The sequence below is a fragment of the Palaemon carinicauda genome, chromosome 42, assembly GCF_036898095.1.
Source record: "Palaemon carinicauda isolate YSFRI2023 chromosome 42, ASM3689809v2, whole genome shotgun sequence".
NCBI lineage: Eukaryota > Metazoa > Arthropoda > Malacostraca > Decapoda > Palaemonidae > Palaemon > Palaemon carinicauda.
Window position 1 is genome coordinate 52,223,121 of NC_090766.1, and position 23,150 is coordinate 52,246,270.

General features: G+C 41.4%; 1 protein-coding gene across 2 annotated transcripts in view; it reads left to right on the forward strand.

Moving 5' to 3' along the window:
- Parp1 (Poly-(ADP-ribose) polymerase) overlaps nucleotides 1–23,150 on the forward strand; it is a 94,984-nt gene that overhangs the window by 20,021 nt on the left and 51,813 nt on the right. For both annotated transcript variants that reach the window (XM_068365430.1, XM_068365431.1), the window contains 3 exons: nucleotides 1,865–1,990; nucleotides 20,754–20,843; nucleotides 22,602–22,768. In XM_068365430.1, coding sequence (XP_068221531.1) covers nucleotides 1,865–1,990; nucleotides 20,754–20,843; nucleotides 22,602–22,768 — 383 coding nt within the window. The remainder of the gene's footprint in view (nucleotides 1–1,864; nucleotides 1,991–20,753; nucleotides 20,844–22,601; nucleotides 22,769–23,150) is intronic.

Sequence of the window (23,150 nt, forward strand, 5' to 3'; positions counted from 1 at the left end):
AATACACAAAATTTTTGTCGTCAAGTGTTCAGTGAGTCTCTTTACGTTCACCTATGGCCCCTCATGAAAGAGCCAAGTTTCTGACTCGTGGTCCAAGATGTCTTTTAGCATAGAAGACTGAAACAAGACACATGTGAATGTTAATGCTGACTTTGCAAATTATAGGAACATCTTTTTGACTTCAACAGCTGTGACTGTCAGAAGAGATGGATATTGCCAGGACCCCAAACCAAATGAAAAGATGTGAACAAAGTCAAAGATTTATTACGGGAAGTAACTGAAGGAAGATGCTGACATTGCATGAAATCCTTACATTACCGGTAAACTTGTGCAAAGTTATTTAAAGATCATATCAGGGGCCACCAATGATAGAGATCATCCTGGTATGGGGAACTTATAAGAATACACTGGCTAATAACAGCATGTATTGGTTTACAGCTAGGGAGGTAGCGATTGGAACCTTAACAATGGCTGTCTCTTATGGGAGGAGCTTTTGGCTGCATAAAATAAAATCTGCAGCCTTTTGATGCCTTGCTTTTTAACAGAAGGTTCTATGCATGAAGTCATATAGTGTCTATTGTTTTCCTTATGTTTTATGAAGCTCTAAGCTCACACATAACTTAATGTTGAATTAATATCAATGACAATAATTTTGAGACCAAGATAGATGGCAAACTCCTTGACTGGCTGCTTGCTGAAACAACACAAGTTGGTTGTTATTACCCCGCCACAAGGATAGTACATGAATCCTGAAGCATTCTACATTTTCCAACTCTTGATTGGTGTGCCATTATCTGTCGTTGGGAGAAGCTCCTAATATTCAGTTGATCTTTGATTGTCATTAACACTTGATGCATTTTGTGACTGAGAATCAGGTGTCTGAGAAAGATTGCACTGGAATTGTAATTGGTGACAGGGACAGGTTCTTGGAAGGTATGCAAAGCACATTACTTGCTTTGGTCCAAGGGTGCACGCCAGTGACATGAACATGCTCCCCATCGGTTTTATTTATGGTTTCTTCTTTTGATGTGGGTGTTTAGTTTTTATGAAAAAAACCACATTTGTTGTCCAAAGGATGAGTTTCCTCAAAAAGATATAATTTCCGGGGTACAGTAAATGCTTATAAGATTAAGATATACATTAGAAATTCAATTATGCAATATGTGCTCTTTCATAAAAAGGTAAATGTTGAAATAATTTGTTTTCATATAAGGTTAATGAAAAAATTCAATAAATTACTGTTTTGAGTTAAGCTGATTTTATATATTTTCTTTGAATTGAGGAAAATTTGGTCACATTTATCAAGATACATGAATAACTGTAACACATTTCACGCATGACACTTAAAAGCTATTGTGTAAGTAAAAAATCATGTTACTGCCTTTGCTGAAATTGAAGATTTTACGAAGGTTGTGTATTCACCCTTTTTTTCTGTTTTTCAGTTTATTCCCTTGTTTGTTTGTTTTGTAACTACACAAAAACTACTGTACTGATTTTAACCAAACTTGGTCATGTTGGGTATGACCCAAGGATGAATATTTTAGAATTTGGATACAGGTACATCAAAGTACAAGTATGCAGCAGAACTTTAAAAATGATCGTAATGTTGAGTAAATTTCAAATATTTTATTTTTTTGCATGTGAACAACATTATGCAAAAACCACTGAAACAATTTCAATGAAACTTGGACCTGTGGGGTATGACCCAAGGATAGCTTTTGAAGAAAATGCACTAAAGTGCAATTACGCAGTGGAGTTTAGAGAAAAATAAAAGAATTTTGGCATGGCGAAGGCATGCTCACTACTGAGTGCCCCTCTACTGTAGTTTTATAAAGTTTTCAAGTGGAAATTTTTTTGTTTGCAGATCGGGGAAAGGATATGTTTGTAAGGGGAACCTTACAGAATGGACCAAATGTACCAATGTCTCGAAGGATCCCGTTCGTCGGAAGTTCCGGGTTCCAGAGGAGTTGCGGACAGCCTTTGATTTCCTGTAAGTATTGATTGATATAAAGGTATTATTAATATTGATGCTGCTACTACATAATAATACTCTGGATTTAGTGTGCATTGTTGCCAAAGGCCTTATTGAATCATTAAATTTTAATTTTTCTCTTCCAAAGTTCTTTGTATTATATGATTTAAATGTAATCTATCATTTAATCTATAGAAAGTCCAATATCAGTCGGACCTAGATTGTACTTTTTTGTCTGTTTCAACTTTGTGCTCTCACGGATTTATATGGTAGTAAAAGAGTGCATTTTTTCACTTATGTAGTATAGTATATAAACTTACCATTCTTCTTGATATCTACATGGTTACCGAGGTTAGATACCAGTTTTTGAGGATCAGAAATTTTAAAGTATGATTTCAAACCATTTTTTTTATTTTTTCGCGGAAGGTTTCACTACCATTGTTTTGCAATGGTTTCAACGCGCTTCCTTTTCCAGGGAAATTTCTGGTGAAGGTTACAAGAAATGTTTTCGGCTTTCTACCCCTTATAGGGAAGGTTTCAAACCACCTCCTTTTCAAGGAATCTGAGGCAATGGAGTAGTAGTATATTGTACAGTAGTGTATATGATATTTTGGAAATGGTTTTGAGCTTCCTCTTATTATTTTATCCTTATCTTAGGTAGTAGGTTGGCCAGGGCACCGGCCACCCATTTAGATACTACCGCGAGAGAGTTATGGGGTCCTTTGACTAACCAGACAGTACTACATTGGATCCTTTTCTCTGGTTACAGTTCATTTTCCCTTTGTCTACACATACACCGAATAGTCTGGCCTATTCTTTACATACTGTATTCTCTTCTGGCCTCATACACCTGACAACACTGAGATTACCTAACAATTCTTCACCCAAGGGGTTGACTACTACGCTTTAACTGTTCAGTGGCCACTTTCCTCTTGGTAAGGGTAGAAGAGGCTTTTAAGCTATGGTAAGCAGCTCTTCTAGAAGGACAGTCCAAAAATCAAACCATTGTTCTCTAGTCTTGGGTAGTGCCATAGCTTCTGTACCGTGGTCTTCCACTGTCTTGGGTTAGAGTTTTCTTGCTTTAGGGAACACTCGGGCATGCTATTCTATCTTTTCCTCTTGTTTTGTTAAAGCTTTTATTGTTTATATGGAAAATATTTATTTGTTCCGACATATAAACCTTCGCTATTTATAGGGTATACTTTTGGCGCAGCTGAAAGACGAGCCGTGATAATTTTAGTGAGGGATAACTACCCCATCCGCTACTTAGCGGGTGGGGGGTGGGGTAGACTGGCTACCCCGCTCACTCACTCCTCTAAGCTGAGTAACCACTTTACTTTATGGTTCGGTAGAGGACAGACATGCTGCCCTTCTCTCCCGCAAGACTTGCCTTAATGATTTTTTTTTTCTCCATATATATGAGTTTTATGAATAGTACTTACCTGGCATTTATATATATATAGCTGATATCTCTAAATCGGCAGAATTTTTCAAAACGAGGCAACCGCCTTGTGGTGGTTGGGAGGTAGGTGGTAACACCTGTCACAGGGTGGTCCAAGGAATCATTCCCATGTCTAAGACTTCAGTTCATCTCTGCCGGCTGGATCGAAAACATCGTAGGTCCACCATTGAGAGTTTTTCGAATCATTTTCCCTTCTTCGCTTTTTTGGACTTCGTTTGGTGAAGTACACTGATTTAGGGTTTTGGCAATCGTGTTTTATTATTATTATTTACTTTGTTTATCATGAGTGATAACTTAATTTTCGTGTTTGTGCGAGTGATGTATGCAACATGAGGTTACCGAAAGTGTCGGTTGATCCTCACAGTTTGTATGCAGTGGTTTTGTTTGTGTACTATATTTTAGTTGCGAAGTTTTTAATCCTGATGACGGAAATACGTTCGGGCAACTCTATGACGTCACAGTCGTGTGATGTAATCTTCATGTATGTCTTGCAATTCTCTTTATTTGTTTAATGCAAAGAATGGGAGGAATTCCACTTATATAAGTTTTTTAACTTTTAATGTAAAATTTTAAAGAAATGTTTGTCCATTTGGTGTTCGTTCTTTAAATCATCGATCTAATTTCATAAATTAAATAGAACTAGCGTATGGTTAATTTGCGCTGTTACTTGTTACTATCGGTGCAGTCCCAACATGCCTTGGTAGCGTTCTTTTCGATATGGGAATTAAAGTGTTTGCTGTTATTCTCCAACAACTAATTTATATGGAAATTCTAGTTTTAGTAGCTTTTTCATTTATACGTTCCTATTGTTTACATTTATATACAGTAGGGTCCCGAATTATGCGAGAATTTGGTCGATGAAAGGCCTCGTGTAATTGGAAATTCGTATATTTCGAAACACATCATGGCGGCAAACAGCAACCTACCCGTCAATTTTTATTTCACTCCATTTCTAGCTTTCTAGCTATATATATACTGTATATACACTGTGTGTGTGTATGTATGTGTGTATGTATATATATATATATATATATATATATATATATATATATATATATATATATATATATATATATATATATATATATATATATATATATATATATATATATATATACTGTAGCTTTTATCTTAACAATACTGTAAGAAATCCTTCTTATAGATTTTTTTAATAAAATACTGTACAAAATTTCTTTTATGGATAAATAAAACAATAAAAAGTTGTTAAAGTTTTGATAATTTTCTATGACTGTAGTATTTACTACTGTACTATGCATAGCTTACTGTTTTCAGTATTTTCCGAATGATGTAGAATTATTTCCTATAGATACAAAAAACAAAAAAGGGTTTTCAAGGTTTGATACAGTACGTATCTAGCAATAGTTAAAAATTACAGTATAGTACTGTATATCCATGATGACACTCCCACACGTAAACACGGCCACTAGGCGCAAGTGTGCAATAGGCTGCTGTACGATAATCACGCTTTTTTTTTTTTTTTGCCCTGAGCGGTCATTTCACTAATGATAATTTTTCAAAGTTAATGTAATTTCTTTATGCTTATAATTCGTAATTATAGTTAAAAGTAGGGATATTAATTAAATGGTTGAGTAAAAAAAACAATTAATACTACTATTATTTAATTTCAAATGGCTACATAATACTGAATATTCTAATGGGTTCTTTTTATCTTCAATCGTAAATCTTACGCCTGGATAAGCAACAAAAGGAAAGGGATAGGTCTCTCTCTCTCTCTCTTCATATCGTTTCCTGTATAGTTTTCAAATATGTTCGTCATACATTTGTACATTATTTATCCACTTTATTCTCTCTCTCTCTCTCTCTCTCTCTCTCTCTCTCTCTCTCTCTCTCTCTCTCTCTCTCTCTCTCTCTCGGCGTTTCCTTTCCCTTTATAGTTTTGTGAAATTTCGTTGTCCAGTCATTCGGTAATGAGAAGTCATTTTCGCTTTCGACATCAAAAGAAAACTTTGTTTCTTCAATATACTCATCACTGGAGGATTCAGAACTAGTGCTCTCATTATCAAACAGGTTATCATTATCAAATTCCACAACAAGAATATCATTTATTTCATCTAAAGAAATAACCTTCCTCTTTAGACCTTTCATTACAAAAGGAACAACAAATAACCACTTATGCATGAACGCCCGAGCGCACTGATAGGAAACCAGTTCAAACCAGAGTTTTGTAACATCAAGCTACCTTCAGAAAAATAGTTGCCAGACATCATATAAGTTTCTATTCACAGTCCCCATATGCTGAGAGTGTTGCCAAGTGGTGATCCTATACTTACTATACGAGTAAAGTAACATCACGAGACTGACGGCTTGTTAAAGGCAATTAAAGTCATGAACGGAATATACAGTTGAAGGCGGTACCGAGTAGATCGTGGTGAACGGTTTATCACGTGGGTGACGCTTAACAGGTTAAAAAAACATTTTATATAGTTCGGTATTTTCTCTATCCATCCTCTCCCAGAAAACCTTCAAATGTGAATTATCGGAATGTGTGCAGATCTTGGCAGTGCGATAACTAGTCAGCGACTGAGAATAAAAAAAATAAAAAGCCTGATTGACGAATGACGATGCTGATGAAGAGGATATCGAATACCGATTTTTCCCTAATTGATTTTTTCTACGTTCTGTCTAATCCAATGTACAGTACATTCTTATGTAAAGGGCGAACCCCAACATTTCTTGATGCTGCTACACTTTAATTATAGATATTTTACCACCTATTTATAATCTTTATTTATAATAACATCTTTAGTAAAAGCTCTTCAATATAACTTTCAGGAGTAAATGCGTTTATGATCGACGATGAAACGTAAAAAAAAAACGTTTTCCTTTTAAGAAGGCGTTTTTTTAGGAAACAAAAAACAACACGAAACAAAATGGCTCATATTTCATATATTTTGATTTTCTAAGGATAAATAAAACATTAATTATAACATTATTATTACATAGTACCTGGTAAGATATCTTTTGCCGCAAAAGTTAACCTATAGACAGTTGTTAAAATTGGTTAGCGAGTTCGTTATGATCGGCGATGGAACGTACTAAACAAGTAATGGGTTTGGTTGTGGTGACATGTTTGGCAGTAGCATGATATGAAATAGTCTTTATTTTGATGGTTTTTAATTTAAGTTTAATGAATAAGGATTTTTCACCATAATCACAACGTAAGTATAAAAATTAATTAGTACAAATATGGAATATTATACATATAGGTGTTGGACAGTTAGGCTAGGCCTAGCGACAAGTTCACACAACAGATGGGCAAACCTTAACATTTTTCATCCAAAACTAGTCTTAAAATGTTTGAACAGAAATCTTTCTCTCACATTCTCCCCCCCCCCCCTTCTCAGACATCGGGGAACCATCACCCCCCCAATACAATTAAGAAAACAATAGATTTCCTACGCTTCGCGGTGCTTGACTCGCGGATTTAGAATGCTCCTCGCAAATACAGGAAAATTAATTTTTAAAAACTATCGATCGCGTAATTGAGGAATCGCGTAATTAGAATACGTGTAATTCGGGACCCTACTGTATATATATATATATATATAGATACGTTATTGCTATATCTGTTCTTTTTATCATTACAACTCGCTTGTTTTTGAATTCCCTTTGAATTAATTGTGGATTACATTTGTTTTCCCTTTTTTCTGTTCATTTTAATCTTTAACGTATAACTTTCCCGGCGTTTGTGTGTAACTGCCGGGTAGGTATTTAGGACATTTAATTTTACCGGTGGTTATATGTAACTACTGGGTGAGTGTTTTCAACATCTATTTTTGTTCTCAACTCTTGCCCGGTGGTTTTTTCTTTTTGTGACCGCTGGGTAAGTATGTTTGAGAGTTTATTTTATTATGGAAATGTCAGTTTTATATTCTATAAAAAATATTTTGTTACAGTTTATATAGCAAGTACTAGAGACGATTTTGCTTTCTCATTCAAGCCCGTGGCAGAAGAATAAGTTCTCTCACAACGGGCAGGACTAATTATGGTTTTTTGTGTAAGAGTTTAATAGTGCAAGTTTTCAGTGCTAAATTAGGCATTGGATTCTTTCAGCACAGGGACGTTGTTTTCCTAGCCTTAGACCTCTTCCAAGCTCCCCGGCCCATGGGAGAAGGAACGTCGATCGGCGAAAGGAAACGAGAGGCGTTAGCTTACGAGCAAACGCCCTCGCGAGCGTTCCTGTTAACTTTCCCAGAATGCTCGCCCTTGCCATGGTAAAGCCAAGAGCGTTGAACGTTAAGATTCTTACACTGCTTTTAGAATTGCATCACTTTTGATTTTAATGGCAATTCTTAAGTCATAGATATTCTCTGCTAATATCAATGCTTACAAACCATCATTGACTCGGTTTTTGTCCCAGAGCGCCAGTCGGCCTTATGAACCCTCTGGTCGGAACCGAACGCGCCAAGCGGCATAGTGAATATCATTTTGCCTTAATGCTCGGCGCTAAGTCTTTCAAGACAGGACGAATGCAGCCTTGTCTTTCAGGGCGAATGCAGCCTCGTCTTTCAGGACGAATGCTGCCTCGTCTTTCAGGACGAATGCTGCCTCGTCTTTCAGGACGAATGCTACCTCGTCTTTCAGGACGAATGCAGCCTCGTCTTTCAGGACGAATGCAGCCTCGTCTTTCAGGACGAATGCTGCCTCGTCTTTCAGGACGAATGCAGCCTCGTCTGTCAGGACGAATGCAGCCTCGTCTTTCAAGGCGAATGCAGCCTCGTCTTTCAGGACGAATGCTGCCTCGTCTTTCAGGACGAATGCTGCCTCGTCTTTCAGGACGAATGCTGCCTCGTCTTTCAGGACGAATGCAGCCTCGTCTTTCAGGACGAATGTAGCCTCGTCTTTCAGGACGAATGCAGCCTCGTCTTTCAGATGCAGCCTCGTCTTTCAGGGCGAATGCTGCCTCGTCTTTCAGGGCGAATGCTGCCTCGTTTTTCAGAACGAATGCTGCCTCGTCTCTCAGGACTAATGCAGCCTCGTCTCTCAGGGCGAATGCTGCCTCGTCTTTCGGGGCGAGTGCAGCCTCGTCTTTCGGGGCGAGTGCTGCCTCGTCTTTCGGGGCGAGTGCTGCCTCGTCTTTCGGGGCGAGTGCTGCCTCGTCTTTCGGGGCGAGTGCTGCCTCGTCTTTCGGGGCGAGTGCAGCCTCGTCTTTCGGGGCGAGGGCTGCCTCGTCTTTCGGGGCGAGGGCTGCCTCGTCTTTCGGGGCGAGTGCAGCCTCGTCTTTCGGGGCGAGTGCAGCCTCGTCTTTCGGGGCGAGGGCTGCCTCGTCTTTCGGGGCGAGGGCTGCCTCGTCTTTCGGGGCGAGGGCTGCCTCGTCTTTCGGGGCGAGGGCTGCCTCGTCTTTCGGGGCGAGGGCTGCCTCGTCTTTCGGGGCGAGGGCTGCCTCGTCTTTCGGGGCGAGGGCTGCCTCGTCTTTCGGGGCGAGGGCTGCCTCGTCTTTCGGGGCGAGGGCTGCCTCGTCTTTCGGGGCGAGGGCTGCCTCGTCTTTCGGGGCGAGGGCAGCCTCGTCTTTCGGGGCGAGGGCTGCCTCGTCTTTCGGGGCGAGGGCTGCCTCGTCTTTCGGGGCGAGGGCTGCCTCGTCTTTCGGGGCGAGGGCAGCCTCGTCTTTCGGGGCGAGGGCAGCCTCGTCTTTCGGGGCGAGGGCAGCCTCGTCTTTCGGGGCGAGGGCTGCCTCGTCTTTCGGGGCGAGGGCAGCCTCGTCTTTCGGGGCGAGGGCAGCCTCGTCTTTCGGGGCGAGGGCAGCCTCGTCTTTCGGGGCGAGGGCAGCCTCGTCTTTCAGGATGATAGGACGATCGCCGCCTTGTCCTTTCAGGGCGACGCCACGTCTTGTAAGCTCTCCGTCAAGGATGACTTTAGTGATCACTTTTCTCCTGTTGAATTGTTTGAGGTTAACAGAAGGAGAGGATCCTAAGTTCTGTTGCTCCATGTTCCCCACCCTCTGAGTTTTCACGTGGTCATTAATGGAGCTTTAAGAATATATTAATTTTTGTTTCTTAAAACAGAAACCTTTTATGACTAACAACAGTAGGATCCAGACTTTGCTACTTCTGGCGAGCCTGGGAGAGAGGAGCAGACCTTTGGTCCGTGTTTTTTCTGGGATGGATGCGAAATCTTTTTCCTAGTGAATCCTCCTTTGTTAGTTACTCCGATAAGACTTTTCTGCCTAACCGACTTTGCAACTTCAATGTCTCTCTTTTGGGAGAGGGAGTCTTTTGTCCAGTCCTGGACGTAAATGCTCTTTACGCCTTTGTTCAGAAGTCAAAGTCCTCCACAGAGACATCAAAATCTTTGGAGAAGAGGGGAGCAGACCTTTGGTCAGTACTTCTTCTGAAGGAGGATTTCTTTTTCCTTTTATAGGGAAACCTCCTTTAGTTTTTAGCTACAACGATACTCTCTCCCAGTTCTAGAGAGGAGTCTAAGTTTCAGGCTATGCAATCAAACTTTATCTGAGGTTTGTTTACAAGGAAGAATGGGTCAGTTTCGGGCGTGTGTTTTGATCTCAGCTCCGCCCCTCTCGTGTTCACGTAAATTTTGCTTTATGTAGCGGAATGCTGCTCTCTGGAGAAATCAGAGTGTCCCTGTATCTTGATTTTTAGATAATGTTGAGCCTATCGAATAATTAGGTCTTCCTGTCAGCAAGAAGAGTCTCTTCTGACACCAGGACGCTCAGCACCTTGTCTTTTTGAACGTTCAGCGTCTCGCTCTGTTAACCTCTCGGCTACACGTCTTACAGGACTTTTGGCACCACGTCTTACAGGACTATCGGCGCCTCGTCTTTCAGGACGCTCGATGTCAAAGTTCTAGCATGGGGCATGACTTTGAACATGAGAATCTAGGACTTCGTGATGACACTAGTCAAGATCAAGGACGCCTTCGTTCTGATTTCTTGGATCTAGAAAGGAGGTTTGTTCTAGGGCAAGAATCATCGGGATAAACATGCTCAGCAGGAAGAGACTTTTTTTTCCCTCAGAATGGTCTCTCAACCCGCAAGTCTGTCAGTCTCTGGATGTTGTGGGGCAGACCTGTATCAGACCTTTTGCCTCCAACTGGAAGAAGAGGACCCCCTACTGCTGCTCCCTAGTCCCGGATGAGGAAGTTCTGGCAGTGGACTCCTTCCTGATGGATTGGACAGGGGTGGACTTGTTTGCGTTGCCCCCATTCTAGATCATCAATCTGGTCTTCAGGAAATTCGCTCTCCTCGATTCGGGGCGAATGATCATAGCGGCTCCATTCTGGCCTGCTAGGGAATGGTTTTCGGAAGTGATGGGCATGTTGATGGACTTCCCAAGAAGACTTCGGCAAGTCCAGATCTTCTCAAACAGCCCCACTTCGAGAGGTATCATCTTACCCCCCTTGCTCTCATCTGACTTCCTTCAGACTGACTAGAAGCTTGTCAGATCTCGAGGCTTTTCGGCACAAGCGACGAAATCTATCGCCAGAGCAAGGAGGATCTCTTCACAAAGAGTCTACCGATCTAGGTGGGAGACCTTTAGAGCTTGGTGCAGGCGGCACAGGTTTCCTCATCCACTACCTTTCTGAGCCAGATTGCAGACTTCTTGTACCTCAGACAGGATGCTAAGCTGGCTGTATCTACCATCAATGGATACAGCAGTATGCTCTCCGTCATCTTTAGGCATAGAGGCCTAGAGTTGTCCCAAAATCAAGGTTTGCAGGACCTCATTGGGTCTTTTCAGACGACGTAATAAGTACTCTTAAACCTGGATGTGGTGTTTAAGTTTCTGTGCTCCAAGAAATTTGAACCTATCTCGCTAGCCTCTCTTCGGGTTGTAGCAAAGAAAACCCTCTCCCTTATGACTCTAGCGAATGCCAAGAGGTCAGCGAAGTCCAGGCGATTGGGAAGAGGGTGAACTTCAATTAGGATAGGGCAGTTTGTGGCTTAAGGTTCATCTTTCTCGTAAAGAGCGAGAACCCTTCGTAACCCTGTCCTACGACGTTTGATGTCATTAACCTCACGAACCTAGTGGGTCGAGAGAAGGAAAGACTTCTCTGCCCAGTTAGGTCCCTCAAGTTTTTTTTTTTTTTTTTTTTTTTTTTTTTTTTTGGGGGCTCACACTATGAACGTGAGCTGTGCATCCAACTTGTTTTGCTGTTCAGTGAAAGGTCCGCCAAAATCCGTCTAAGTATGCTTTGTCCTTTTTCCTGAGGGAGAAAATTAGGGAAGCCCACCTCTTATGTGAGGAGGAACACTTCGCCCTGTTGAAATTACGGGCTCACAAAGTGAGAGCCATTGCTACCTCTCTGGCATATCAGGAATATATGTTAGTTAGGCTATTCATGGATGCTATTTTCTGGAGGAGCAACTCTGTCTTCGCTTCTCATTAACTTAGAGAGGTGAGAGTAGACTTTGGCAAGTGCTATACCTTGGGCCCATACATAGCTGCAGTTTCTGTATTAGGCAAAGGAATTAATAACCCCACTCAACCTTGGTTTATATGCATGTGTGAGGGTCTGTGGTCTTCGTCTTGTGGTGCGGTTCCCTCAGTCTAGATAGATAGTTTATGTCTATGTTGCAGGGTTAGGTGGTTAGTTTGAGTAAGGTTGCAGTTTTTATTATATGGGGCGAAGGTAGTTTCTGAAGTCTAGTCAAGTTGTTGGTCTTATCCCTTTGACAGACTCGATTGAGTTTTTTGCAGCTTTGCAGGCTTACTCCTGGATAACTCCTAAGGGAAAGCCACTCTAAAGGCTGTACCTTTGAATCAGCTACCTTAGCAGGCAAGGAATCAAGGTGTTTTTATCTCCTACAACTCTTTTGTTGTTTCCCCAACGATGTTTACTGTCTGTTTCCCTCCTCCAAATGTGTGAATCAGCTATATATATATAACTGCCAGGTAAGTACTATTCATAAAAATGGAGTTTTTATGATAAAACAAAGTTTTATGAATACTTACCTGGCAGTTATATATATATTCTAAGGCCCACCCACCTCCCCTCAGGAGACAGGTCGGGCATAGATGAACTGAAGTCTTAGACATGGGAATGATTCCTTGGACCACCCTGTGATGGGTGTTACCACCTACCTCCCAACCACCACAAGTCGGTTGCCTCGTTTTGAAAAATTCTGCCGATTTAGAGATATCAGCTATATATATATAACTGCCAGGTAAGTATTCATAAAACTTAGTTTTATCATAAAAACTCCATTTTACATATGTATAAATGTAAATATATGTTGTTAGATACGTGTAACTTTAATTGCTGATGACAACGTATCCAACTGCCTCCGCTGTAAAGGAGTTGTCATTGCCGCCCTACCCTGCGACTGTTGGTCGGCAGGTTCTCAACACAGCCGTGTGTTTGTTTCATTAAAGTGCATAACAGTTCTGCTCCCTTTCGAGGAATTATCTTACAAGGAAGGTGACTTATTCCCCGAATAGTGTATTTTGTGCAACGGAGCATGAATTGTAATTGATAAAAACTTCCTTTTTTCACAGGTAACAGCGACGTAGAACACAAGGCCGAGTGCTACGGCCGCCCTGTTCGTTATCCTGCGCTCCATGTGGTAGCTCGTGAGCTACCCTCATTATGAGGTAGCATTCGCTGTCAACCTTCAACTTGTTCCTCCTTCGAGGGGAGAGAGAGAGAGTCTCTCTCTCTCTCTCTTGTAGTGGTATCACTCGCCCCAGTTTTAATACCGACACCCGTTTAGGGGTGAGCGAGCTGGATATATTCCTAGCATTCCATGCAACTTTTTTCTCTGGTATATTTAGCAGTATTTATACCTTTGAAATGGTGCTTTAAGGAGCATTTCACTGGGCGACACAGGTTCCTCGCCCAGAAATAGATTTTTCCTTCGTCAAAATCCCATTTTTGTTTACGCCCATGCTTTTTTCTCATAGAGCTGGGAGAAAGCTTTACTGTACTTAGGCTATGTCCTCTTGCAGGAGGACTTCTATCTCGTTAGCAAGAGAGATTTTTACGCTTACGCTTTTTTCCCATAGAGCTGGGAGAAAGCTTGCCTTAGGCGATGTCCTCCTTCGGGAGGACTTCTCTCTCGTTTGCGAGAGAGTTTCTTACACCTACACTTTTTTCCCATAGAGCTTGGAGAAAGCTTGTTTTAGGTGATGTCCTTCTTCGGGAGGACTTCACTCTCGTTCACGAGAGAGAGATACGCTTTTTTCCCATAGAGCTGGGAGAAAGCTTGTCTTTGGCGATGTCCTCCTTTGGGAGGACTTCTCCTTCATTCGCGAGAGAGGTATTTTACGCCTACGCTTTATTCCCGTAGAGCTGGGAGAAAGCTTGCCTTAGGCGATCTCCTTTGGGAGAACTTCCCTCTCGTTCGCGAGAAATAACTTGTAGGAGCTTGCTGATCCACCAGGGGTGGTGGCATAGCTTTCTCCGAAGCAGGTTATCCCTTCGGGGGAGCGAGTCTCTCGTCCTGGAGAGAAGACCGCCTCTGGGCATCGGCGGTCCCCCGTTACGCTTATGGTTCTCCTTCAGGGGCGGAGCGAGAGCCTTCTCTTAAGCAACATTCTCCTTCGGGAGAACAAACCTCTTATGCGGAGGTGTTATCTTGAACCTGCTGGTTCTCCTTGATCCTTCGGGATCTCGTTCGATCACCCTTTGGGCTGGTGTGATTGTTGAGCCTTCGGGCTCTTGTCATGTTGATCCTGTGGGTTGTCATGAAAGTAGGGTTCCTTCGGGACTCCGCTCGAAACATTCGGGTTTCAGTTATGCTGAACCTTCGGGCTCTCGTAACGATGGTAACGTTGAGCCTTCGGGAACTTGTGCCATCAATCACGCTGACCTTTCGGGGTCTTGTGACAGAGGAACCTCGGTTCTTCGTTAGGCTGATCCTTCGGGGTCTCGTAACATTAGTTATGCCGAACCCTTGGGCTCTTGTAACTTTAGTCACAATGACACTTCGGTGTTTTGTGACGGGGAAACTTCGGTTTCTCGTTGCGCTGACCCTTCAGGGTGTCGTAACATTAGTTACACTGAACCCTTGGGCTCTCGTAACTTTAGTCACTCTAACACTCTGGGGTGTTGTGACAGGGAAACTGCGGTTTCTCGTTACACTGACCCTTCGGGGTCTCGTAACATTAGTTACGTTGAACCCTAGGGCCCTCGTAACTTTAGTCACTGACACTTCGGTGTTTTGTGACAGGGAAACTTCGGTTTCTTGTTACGCTGACCCTTCAGGGTCTCGTAACATTAGTTACATTGAACCCTTGGGCTCACGTAACTTTAGTCACTGACACTTAAGTGTTTTGTGACAAGGAAACATTGGTTTCCCGTTACGCTGACCCTTCGGTGTTTAGTGACAGGGAAACTTCAGTTAATTGTTTGCGCTGATCCTTCGGGGTCTCACAACGCAGTTCACGCTGAACCTTTGGGTTCTCGTGACCATAGCCATACTTATATGACAGAGTTTGCGGGCTCTCGTTGTGTTGACTGCTCGTGCTCACACAACACAGGCTATTGTGAACCTTCGGGTGAACGTATTAGTGAGTACTCTCGCCACACTGAGAGCTCTTGCGCGCAAATTGGCGTGCACGGACGATCGAGCGCATGACCGGATTGGCGAGCACGACTGGATTAGCATGCATGACCAAATTGGGGCGCACGTCCAATTTGGGGCGTAGGACCAAATTGGCGCTCACGATCGATGTGGCGCGCGACCATGTTGGCAGGCGCGCGCGATGGGATTGGGCCGCACAACCATAATGGCGCGCACGCAATCAGTTGAAGTGCGCGAACAACTCTCGTGATAAAGTTTTCGAACTCGCCCCATGAATTGTTCGCTCGCGCCCATTGTCATCAAGAGTTTTACTCTGATGACAGAGGGATGCCTGCTGCCTAAGGGTTTACGAATCTCTACTGGTAGCTATGACACAGTTCCTTTGGGACCTGGTCACGTAACACGTTTCCTGAAAATTCCATCAGGAATCAGCGACAGAGTTCCTGCGGGTTCTCGGCACAATATCCCTTAAGGTCGTGAGAAAGGAATTCTCACATAGATTCTGAACCCGTAGGTTTTCATCCGAAACTATCTGTTTCCGCGATCCAGAGTTTTCTGAAAACACTATGGTCCCCCCCCCACGGGACGGGTCTTCCAAAGGTGTGACTTGATACATCACTCTACACTCCGAGCTGATTACTATATCAGCTAGTCTGGTTTCGCCAGCACCGATCCTTTCGTTTTCGAACGAACCACCATCTCCCGCTTCGAGTGGTTTGGTTAGCAGACGGAAATGAGCGGGGAATGAAAAATGCTTTACATTGCAGTTCATTTCCCCTGGCAGGCCTTACCTGATTTAGACGGTAGTTTTCTCACTAGCGAGAAAGAGTTCGATGGCAACCCCTTTGGGTAAGCGGTCGATGGCAATTATGTCTGGCCTTCTTGAAGCAAACCCCCACATACGAGACTTCACCCTTTTTCGGGAGACTCTTTCCTGAGAAGTTTTTACAAAACTTCAATGGGTGTTAAAACTTCATGAAGGCCGTAAGCCTTCCTGGAGCATGCACTCTAGCCAAGACAAAACCGCGAGGTTATTGTCTTAAAATCGGTTCTATCGTTTGATGGAGGCAGCCTCCCCCGTCATTGTACCCTGGGTATAATGACTTGCCTTTTTGCACGATAGGCTTCCGAGACTTTTTATTCTATCCTTACAGGGTTATTGTTTTGAACAATTAGTCCCGAAGGAACATTGTTAGTTGATGTTGAAGAACGATATCAACAGCGTGGGCATCTTTTCATTACGTTACGAACGTTTCAAACCCCGCCAAGTAAACAGACATCCGTTTCTGTGTAATAAACACTGGCTAGCCCCTCACATAAAGAGGAGGGGTAAACCAAAAGGTTATGTTACTGTTATGTGTAATTATGTGTAGCCCTTTATTAAGGATTTATTATGGGTTTTTAGGCTGAGGAACGAATTAAATGAATTACCATGTATTCTTATGGGAAAATTCGTTTCTACATCCGAACATTTTGTACATCCAAAATCGGTTGTGGAACAAATTAAATTCGTATGTAGAGGTACCCCTACATTATTCCCGCAACCGGATAAGGGCTATATACATCTTCCAATTAGAACTCCGTTCTATTAAGTTGTATATTTATATCCCTTACTGAAACCAGGTTATTCAGTACATTACTTGGCTACTTTCCTGTAACCAGACATACGGCATTTACATTCTGCCTCCTTATAGGCAATTTTCCTTTCGCCCGATCGGAAGTCTTAGTCTCCTACAAAGGCTTTGGCTGGAAATTTCTCATAAGCATATCTGTTCCCTAGTAGTGAACATTTAATATAAATGCTAGTTTACCGATCGGAGACGGAGAAGTACGAATGTTTTTTGTCCTAAGGAGAAACCACCGTTATGAACGTTTCCAACGTTCTCCAACTGAGTTCCGGACATGACTTTTAAGTCGAATTACGCATGTATGTTTGTCATGCGCACAGTTCGGTGTTACTACGCCGTAGTAGACTTATGCTCTTTACCCACCCAACAATAGATTGAAGATACGTTTCAATCCCCTCTTGGGTTTGGTTGGATACGTTCGGTGATTACCGTACAGTCTCTTGTCGGAAAGCGATCTCTATGGAGATTCGCTATTATAACAAAAGCTGTACTGATTAACTGGTTTACCGTTTGGTATCGGTCTTATTCGGCCAACTAAACTGGATTAGTGGCAGTTGGTGGGAGAACAAGCTGTTCCCCTTCGTTGCAAGAACGTGCAATTAGTTACACGTCTCGACATCATCTCGAGATGTGTTTATTGCTATGCACTCCCCCCCCCTCACCACTGGACAATCCGCATATGATGGGTGGCAGACGAGAGCTTCTGCAAAGAGGCCTATCTTCTCGTCTTCCCTCTGGACCTTATGCTCTCAATAATGCATCAAAAGAGAGAGAGAAGGGGGGGGGGGCCGCATATGCCATACCATTCCATCCTCGTCTGTTGGTCCGATTCAGAAAGGTACCAGCATTCACTTCTCTTAGAGAACCATCTAGCAGTATGAAGCCTCAGATGGACAGGAGACAACTAGTTGCCCCCATCTACTCGCTTCATTCCTGGTATAGGAATGTGCTTGCAAAACCACCTAGATAGTGGGCTCCTAGTGTCTTGGAATCATCTAGTATCCAACAAAGTCTTAACCTTGTGGGATTCCCGACTGGTAGTGCTCGCAGCGGCCCTGATCTACAGGCTCCCACTCGACCGTTCCCCAGGCCCTCAAACAAGATGTATTTCAAGATTAATGGGGCGGCCTAGAGGTGTGAGAGGTGTGCCTGGTTTTTTCCCCCCATTCGGTCTGGTGAAAAAGTCCTCTGGCAAGTCAGGATAAGCAGGATCTTATCAATGACTCCAATAGCTTCGCTATGGCATCCCGCAGAATGGTTCCCAGACCTTTTGCAGCCCCTGACGGAGCTCCAATGGCTTCGCTATGGCAACCCGCAGAATAGTTCCCGGACCTTCTACAGCTCCTGACGGAGTTCCGAGGGATCTTCCTCCACGGCACGATCTTCCAAGCAGCCACATGCTAACACTTTCCTAAGCCATAGCTTTGCTTCGACTTCTTGCCTGGGACAATCCTACACCACCCCTCTCAGAGAGGCCTTTTGCAACAGGTTACGGAAAAGATGTCTAGGCACCTCAGCCACTTTTCAGCGTTGGGCTTCCAGGTGAAGTGTTCGGTCCTTTGTGACTGATGTCGTGGAAGGGGATTCTCTCCCATCGATGCCTTTACTTATGCAAGTGTGAGATAACTTGTCCCCCGTCGGATCTCAACCTCCTCCTGGGAACGCGGTTCGCGTCCTTCAGTCTCTAAAGGCCCCTCTCCACGAACTTTAGGCCCAGCAGCAGATCGCTTCCTTACACGGAAGATGCCCTTTCTACTCACTTGGGTTTTTGACCAAGAGAGTTAGTGTGTTGTATAATCCAACCTCTGATGTCTCCTACCCTAGGAGACGGGGAGAAGTAATCCTCAGCGACGTCCCTGAGTGGATTGCCAAGACTCGAATCCGAGTGTTCTGTACCCTAGGTGCAGCCCATTTCGAATAAAGTGTCTTCGTTCGGTAACCGGAAACCCATCAACTGGGGTTTTACCCAGTGAGGAGTCTGTGGGGTTACCTTAAAAGAACGATACCAGCTCGCCCCCGTGTGTCGGCACTGTTGACCGGCACGGGGAAAGTCAAGAGGAGGACCTCAAGGATTTCCTTCCCCTTTGGGATCAGAGGGCAATTGAGGTTACTCTTAATCTAGACTCTCCTCCATCCTAAAACGCAGAGCTCGTAACGTCACTGGCGTTGCTACGTCCCTGGCATTCAAGAAACTACTCTGTGGCGCAGATACTTTAAGTGGGCATGTGCATGTGGAAGTGTCAATCGACCTTCACGGCCCACTACCTGCAAAGATGTAACCCACAAGACATGGAGACCTTTTCCATCGGTCCTGTGGTGGTAGCACAACAATTGGTCTAAACACCTCAGGTTCCTTGATGGACAAGTAGCAGAGGGTTGAGGGCTGAGGGTACCCGGATTAGTCTGGGGTGAATGAATAAGGATGCCTGGCTCCTTTCTTCCTTTCTCCCTTTCTCCTTCTCCCCTCTGGGGGAAAACGGCTCCGCAAGCCTCAGCATAGCTGACCTCAGCTCGCTGCAGGTAAGCCCCATTTCCCTTGTGTCTCCTAAGTATAGAAGAATACTTTGTTACATCCCCAATACCTTTTAGAGGGAGGGTATTGGGTTAGTCTTTAAGAACAATAGGTTTTATACTCAAGTCCCTATGTTAAGACAAGCCACACTGTTAGTTCCACTCACACGCACTTGATTTTAGCGAGGGTAGGGTCCCTTCTATTATCATTCACAGATCGAAATAGAGAGGACCCCGGGTCATGACCAAGGCCAGTTGGTGAGGACTTCCTCCCTCTCAAGAGTAAGAGTAAGTTACCCTATAAATAGCGGAGGGTTTATATCTAGCCAGTTTACCCCCATCCCCCCACCCGCTAACTAGCGGATGGGGTAGTTATCCCTCACTAAAATTATCATGGCTCGTCTTTCAGCTGCGCCGAAAGTATACCCTATAAATAGCTTCAGGTTTGTATACTAGGAAAAATACAAATTTGTTATATTTCATTTAACATGAAAATTTTGCATTTGCATTTTTTAGCAGTACAGTATTCTAGTATGTTTTTCAGATTTTTGCATACTTATGGCATTTTTTGCTGATTGCCAATTAGGTAAAAATTAGTTTTATCTAGAAAGTGCTTGGAGGTACTAAAAGTTTTTCTGTAACCTTCATTAGTGTGTGATTTTTACTGAGCTTGCAAAGGTCGTTATTGGGGAATTTTTGTAATTTTTTACCTTCTACTTATTTAACTTTCATTTTAGCTAAGAAATCTTTTGTTATCACTTGGTAGGCTTTTCTCAAATGTACCCTAAATATCTTCTTTGCTTATAATTGTTACTATTTACATTAATTTTATCAATATTGTCTGTTAGCTACACTGTATGTTCTGTCTACTGTATTTTACCAAAAAATGTTCCAGCAATCTTTTTAATTTTGTGTTTACATTGATTTTTCACTATTCTTTACTGAGCATGTAAAGGAGTTTCAGGTATAGCATATAGAGCAGGTGTTTGCCTGATCAATGGGTACTTTTCTGAGAAAATGACTACAGTCCTAATCCTTAACTGTATTCCTAAAGGGTTAAATACTTCCAAAATACTCTCATTTGCTTTACGAGCCCATGTTTTACTATAAAGGACTTGTCCTTACCTTCGAACCTATCAGAGCTATGGTCCTTGGTGTGTGAAATTTCCAAAACCTTGAATGTTTAGTGATGTGGCTCTGTTACCAAAATGGATTCAGCCATTCACATGATTGATGGTTTTGTGATGAAACGCTTGAGTTCTTTCTATAAAAAGCTATGAATTATTGAGAGTCTTCCTCCCAATCCATCGATTTTGAGGCCACCTTCCCAGATAATAGGAAAAGGGATTGAAACGTCATGGTTTTAAGTTGTTACCATTCTTTTGTGCTAAAAAAAAAAAAAAGATTGCTTAGTTTGGAGAGGCTCAAGTATTCTAAAATATAAGAAGAAACTTTTGCTGTGATAATTCATTATATAGGTTTATAAAAGTGAAAGAGACCGTAGTTGATTTTATCATTTGATAGATATTGTGTTTCCTCAAGTTTTTAGTTATTTCGTCTTCTACAGGTGAAAGAATAGGGAATGTTTCTTTCATGTTTGACATATAGCCCGAGGAAGTTTTAATCAAGTTGTGATTTTCAAACTTTTTTTTTTTTCAGAGCAAATTACAAGTTCCCAGGAGTCGGGAAGAGGGTTTGGATCGATCATGGACCGTCAACTACAGAGATTGCAATTAAAAAGGAAAATGGGTATGTTGTACAGTGAACCCTCGTTTATCGCGGTAGATAGGTTCCAGACGCGGCCGCGATAGGTGAAAATCCGCGAAGTAGTGACACCATATTTACCTCTATTCAACATGTATATTCAGACTTTTAAAACCTTCCCTGGTACGTAGTACTGTTAACAAACTACCCTTTATAGTACAGAACACTTAATGCATGTACTACAGTACCCTAAACTAAAACAGGCACAAACATTAAAGGCAATTTTATATCATGCGTTTCCTAAACACGCTAAAAAGCACGATAAAAAATGGCAACCAATGTTTTGTTTACATTTATCTCTGATCATAATGAAGAAACAAACTGGAGGTAGAGCTTTGCTTATTACCCAGACATATTTCCCATACTTTTCCCTTAGAACTACATCACATCTTCCTACTTTAGATATATATATATATATATATATATATATATATATATATATATATATATATATATATATATATATATATATATATATATATATATGTATGTATGTATGTATGTATGTATGTATGTATGTATGTATGTGTGTATATATATATATATGTATATATATATATATGTATATATATATATATATATATATATATATATATATATATATATATATATATATATATATATATATATATATATATATATATATATATATATATATATATGTATACACATATACATACCTACATATATACATACATACATATATACATAAATACATGCATACATATATATATATATATATATATATATATATATATATATATATATATATATATATATATATATATATATATATATATATATATATATATATATATATATATATATATATATTATTACTGTATATATATGGGTTATGGAAAAAATCTGCGAAGTGGTGAATCCGCGATGGTCGAACCGCGAAGTAGCGAGGGTTCACTGTAATATGAAAAGAAATTACTCTCGTATATTACTATTAGATATGTAAAATACTGTTTAGTATTTTCTTTTACAATTTTTTTCTGTTTGCATCTGGTTCATTTCTGATTTCTTGTTTGTCCTATTATCTTCAACTTTTGAAAATTTTCATTCCAAATCTTTAAGCCCTCTATTGTAAGCTTTCTTTTATTCACGTTCTCTCATACACCTTACAATAGTTCTCTCTGATTGAATCGTTATGCGATCCTCCCACTACTCGAGTATGCCTTTCTCCTTTAGCTCTAAAGCAAGGATTTTTTTGTTGTTGCTGAGCTGAAATTATTTTTTTTTTTATATTTAGTGATGAGTAGACCTTCAAATTTTTACACTGGTTTTTTTACCACTGTAATTAAAGAAATGAATGTCTACCATAGAACATGAGACAACTTTGAAAGGACCTCACATCTGTTTCGCAAGATCCAAACATTAATTTGATATTGATTGTAATGTTAGTATATTAGACTAATTCAATTTTACTTTTAAAAGTCTTGCACATAATTTAATTCACTTTTAGCTGTGTGGTATTTTGATAGTACATAGGAGATTTTTATTAGTTTATGAGCATCTCAATTGTAAAATTTAGTAATGCTTTTCAGAGTTCTTGCTAGAAAATGTAAAAAATATAGTCCCTGATGAATGGAAAGGGATCACACTCATTGGGCTACAGCAGCCTTTTACCCCTCTCAATAATTATTATATCATTCTGCAAGACTGACAAAACTGTGGCATTTAAGAAGGCAAAAGTTAATTTTTCCAGCAATGAAATAGAATATTTACTTCTACCAGGGCTATGATGTCAAATTCTGAGAAGCCTCTTGAAAATATGAAGTTTGTTATTGTGGGAGATAAATTTTCCAAGGATAAAGCCTCAATGAAGGAAACCATTAAAAGGCTTGGTGGGGAAGTTGTTTCCAAGGTTGAAGAAACGACGGCAGCTGTAATCACAACTCCAGGTTAGTGAGCATCTTTACTCTACCATGCATTGATTCCTTCTATAAGTCATTGCTTTAATCTTTACGAGTGGAACTTTTATTTAAGAGTTCCAGTTTTATTATGTTATTTTGCATCATAATTGATTTATTTGAATAGCAGTTGGATCAACTAGATATTAGACATTTTTAGGCAGTCATCACATTTAGTAGGTATAAGTTATGTTGCAATGAATAAGCATTCCAAAATGGAATGTTTATTCAACAGTGACAAAAATATACCTCAAAATTCACTGACAATTTGAAAATATTATATAGGAGGGACATTTCTTTGTATGACTAGCAGTCTTTTGTGAGATAACAGGGGCGAGTATTTTTAGTTCTTAGGTAATTTTTTCTTTGGGTT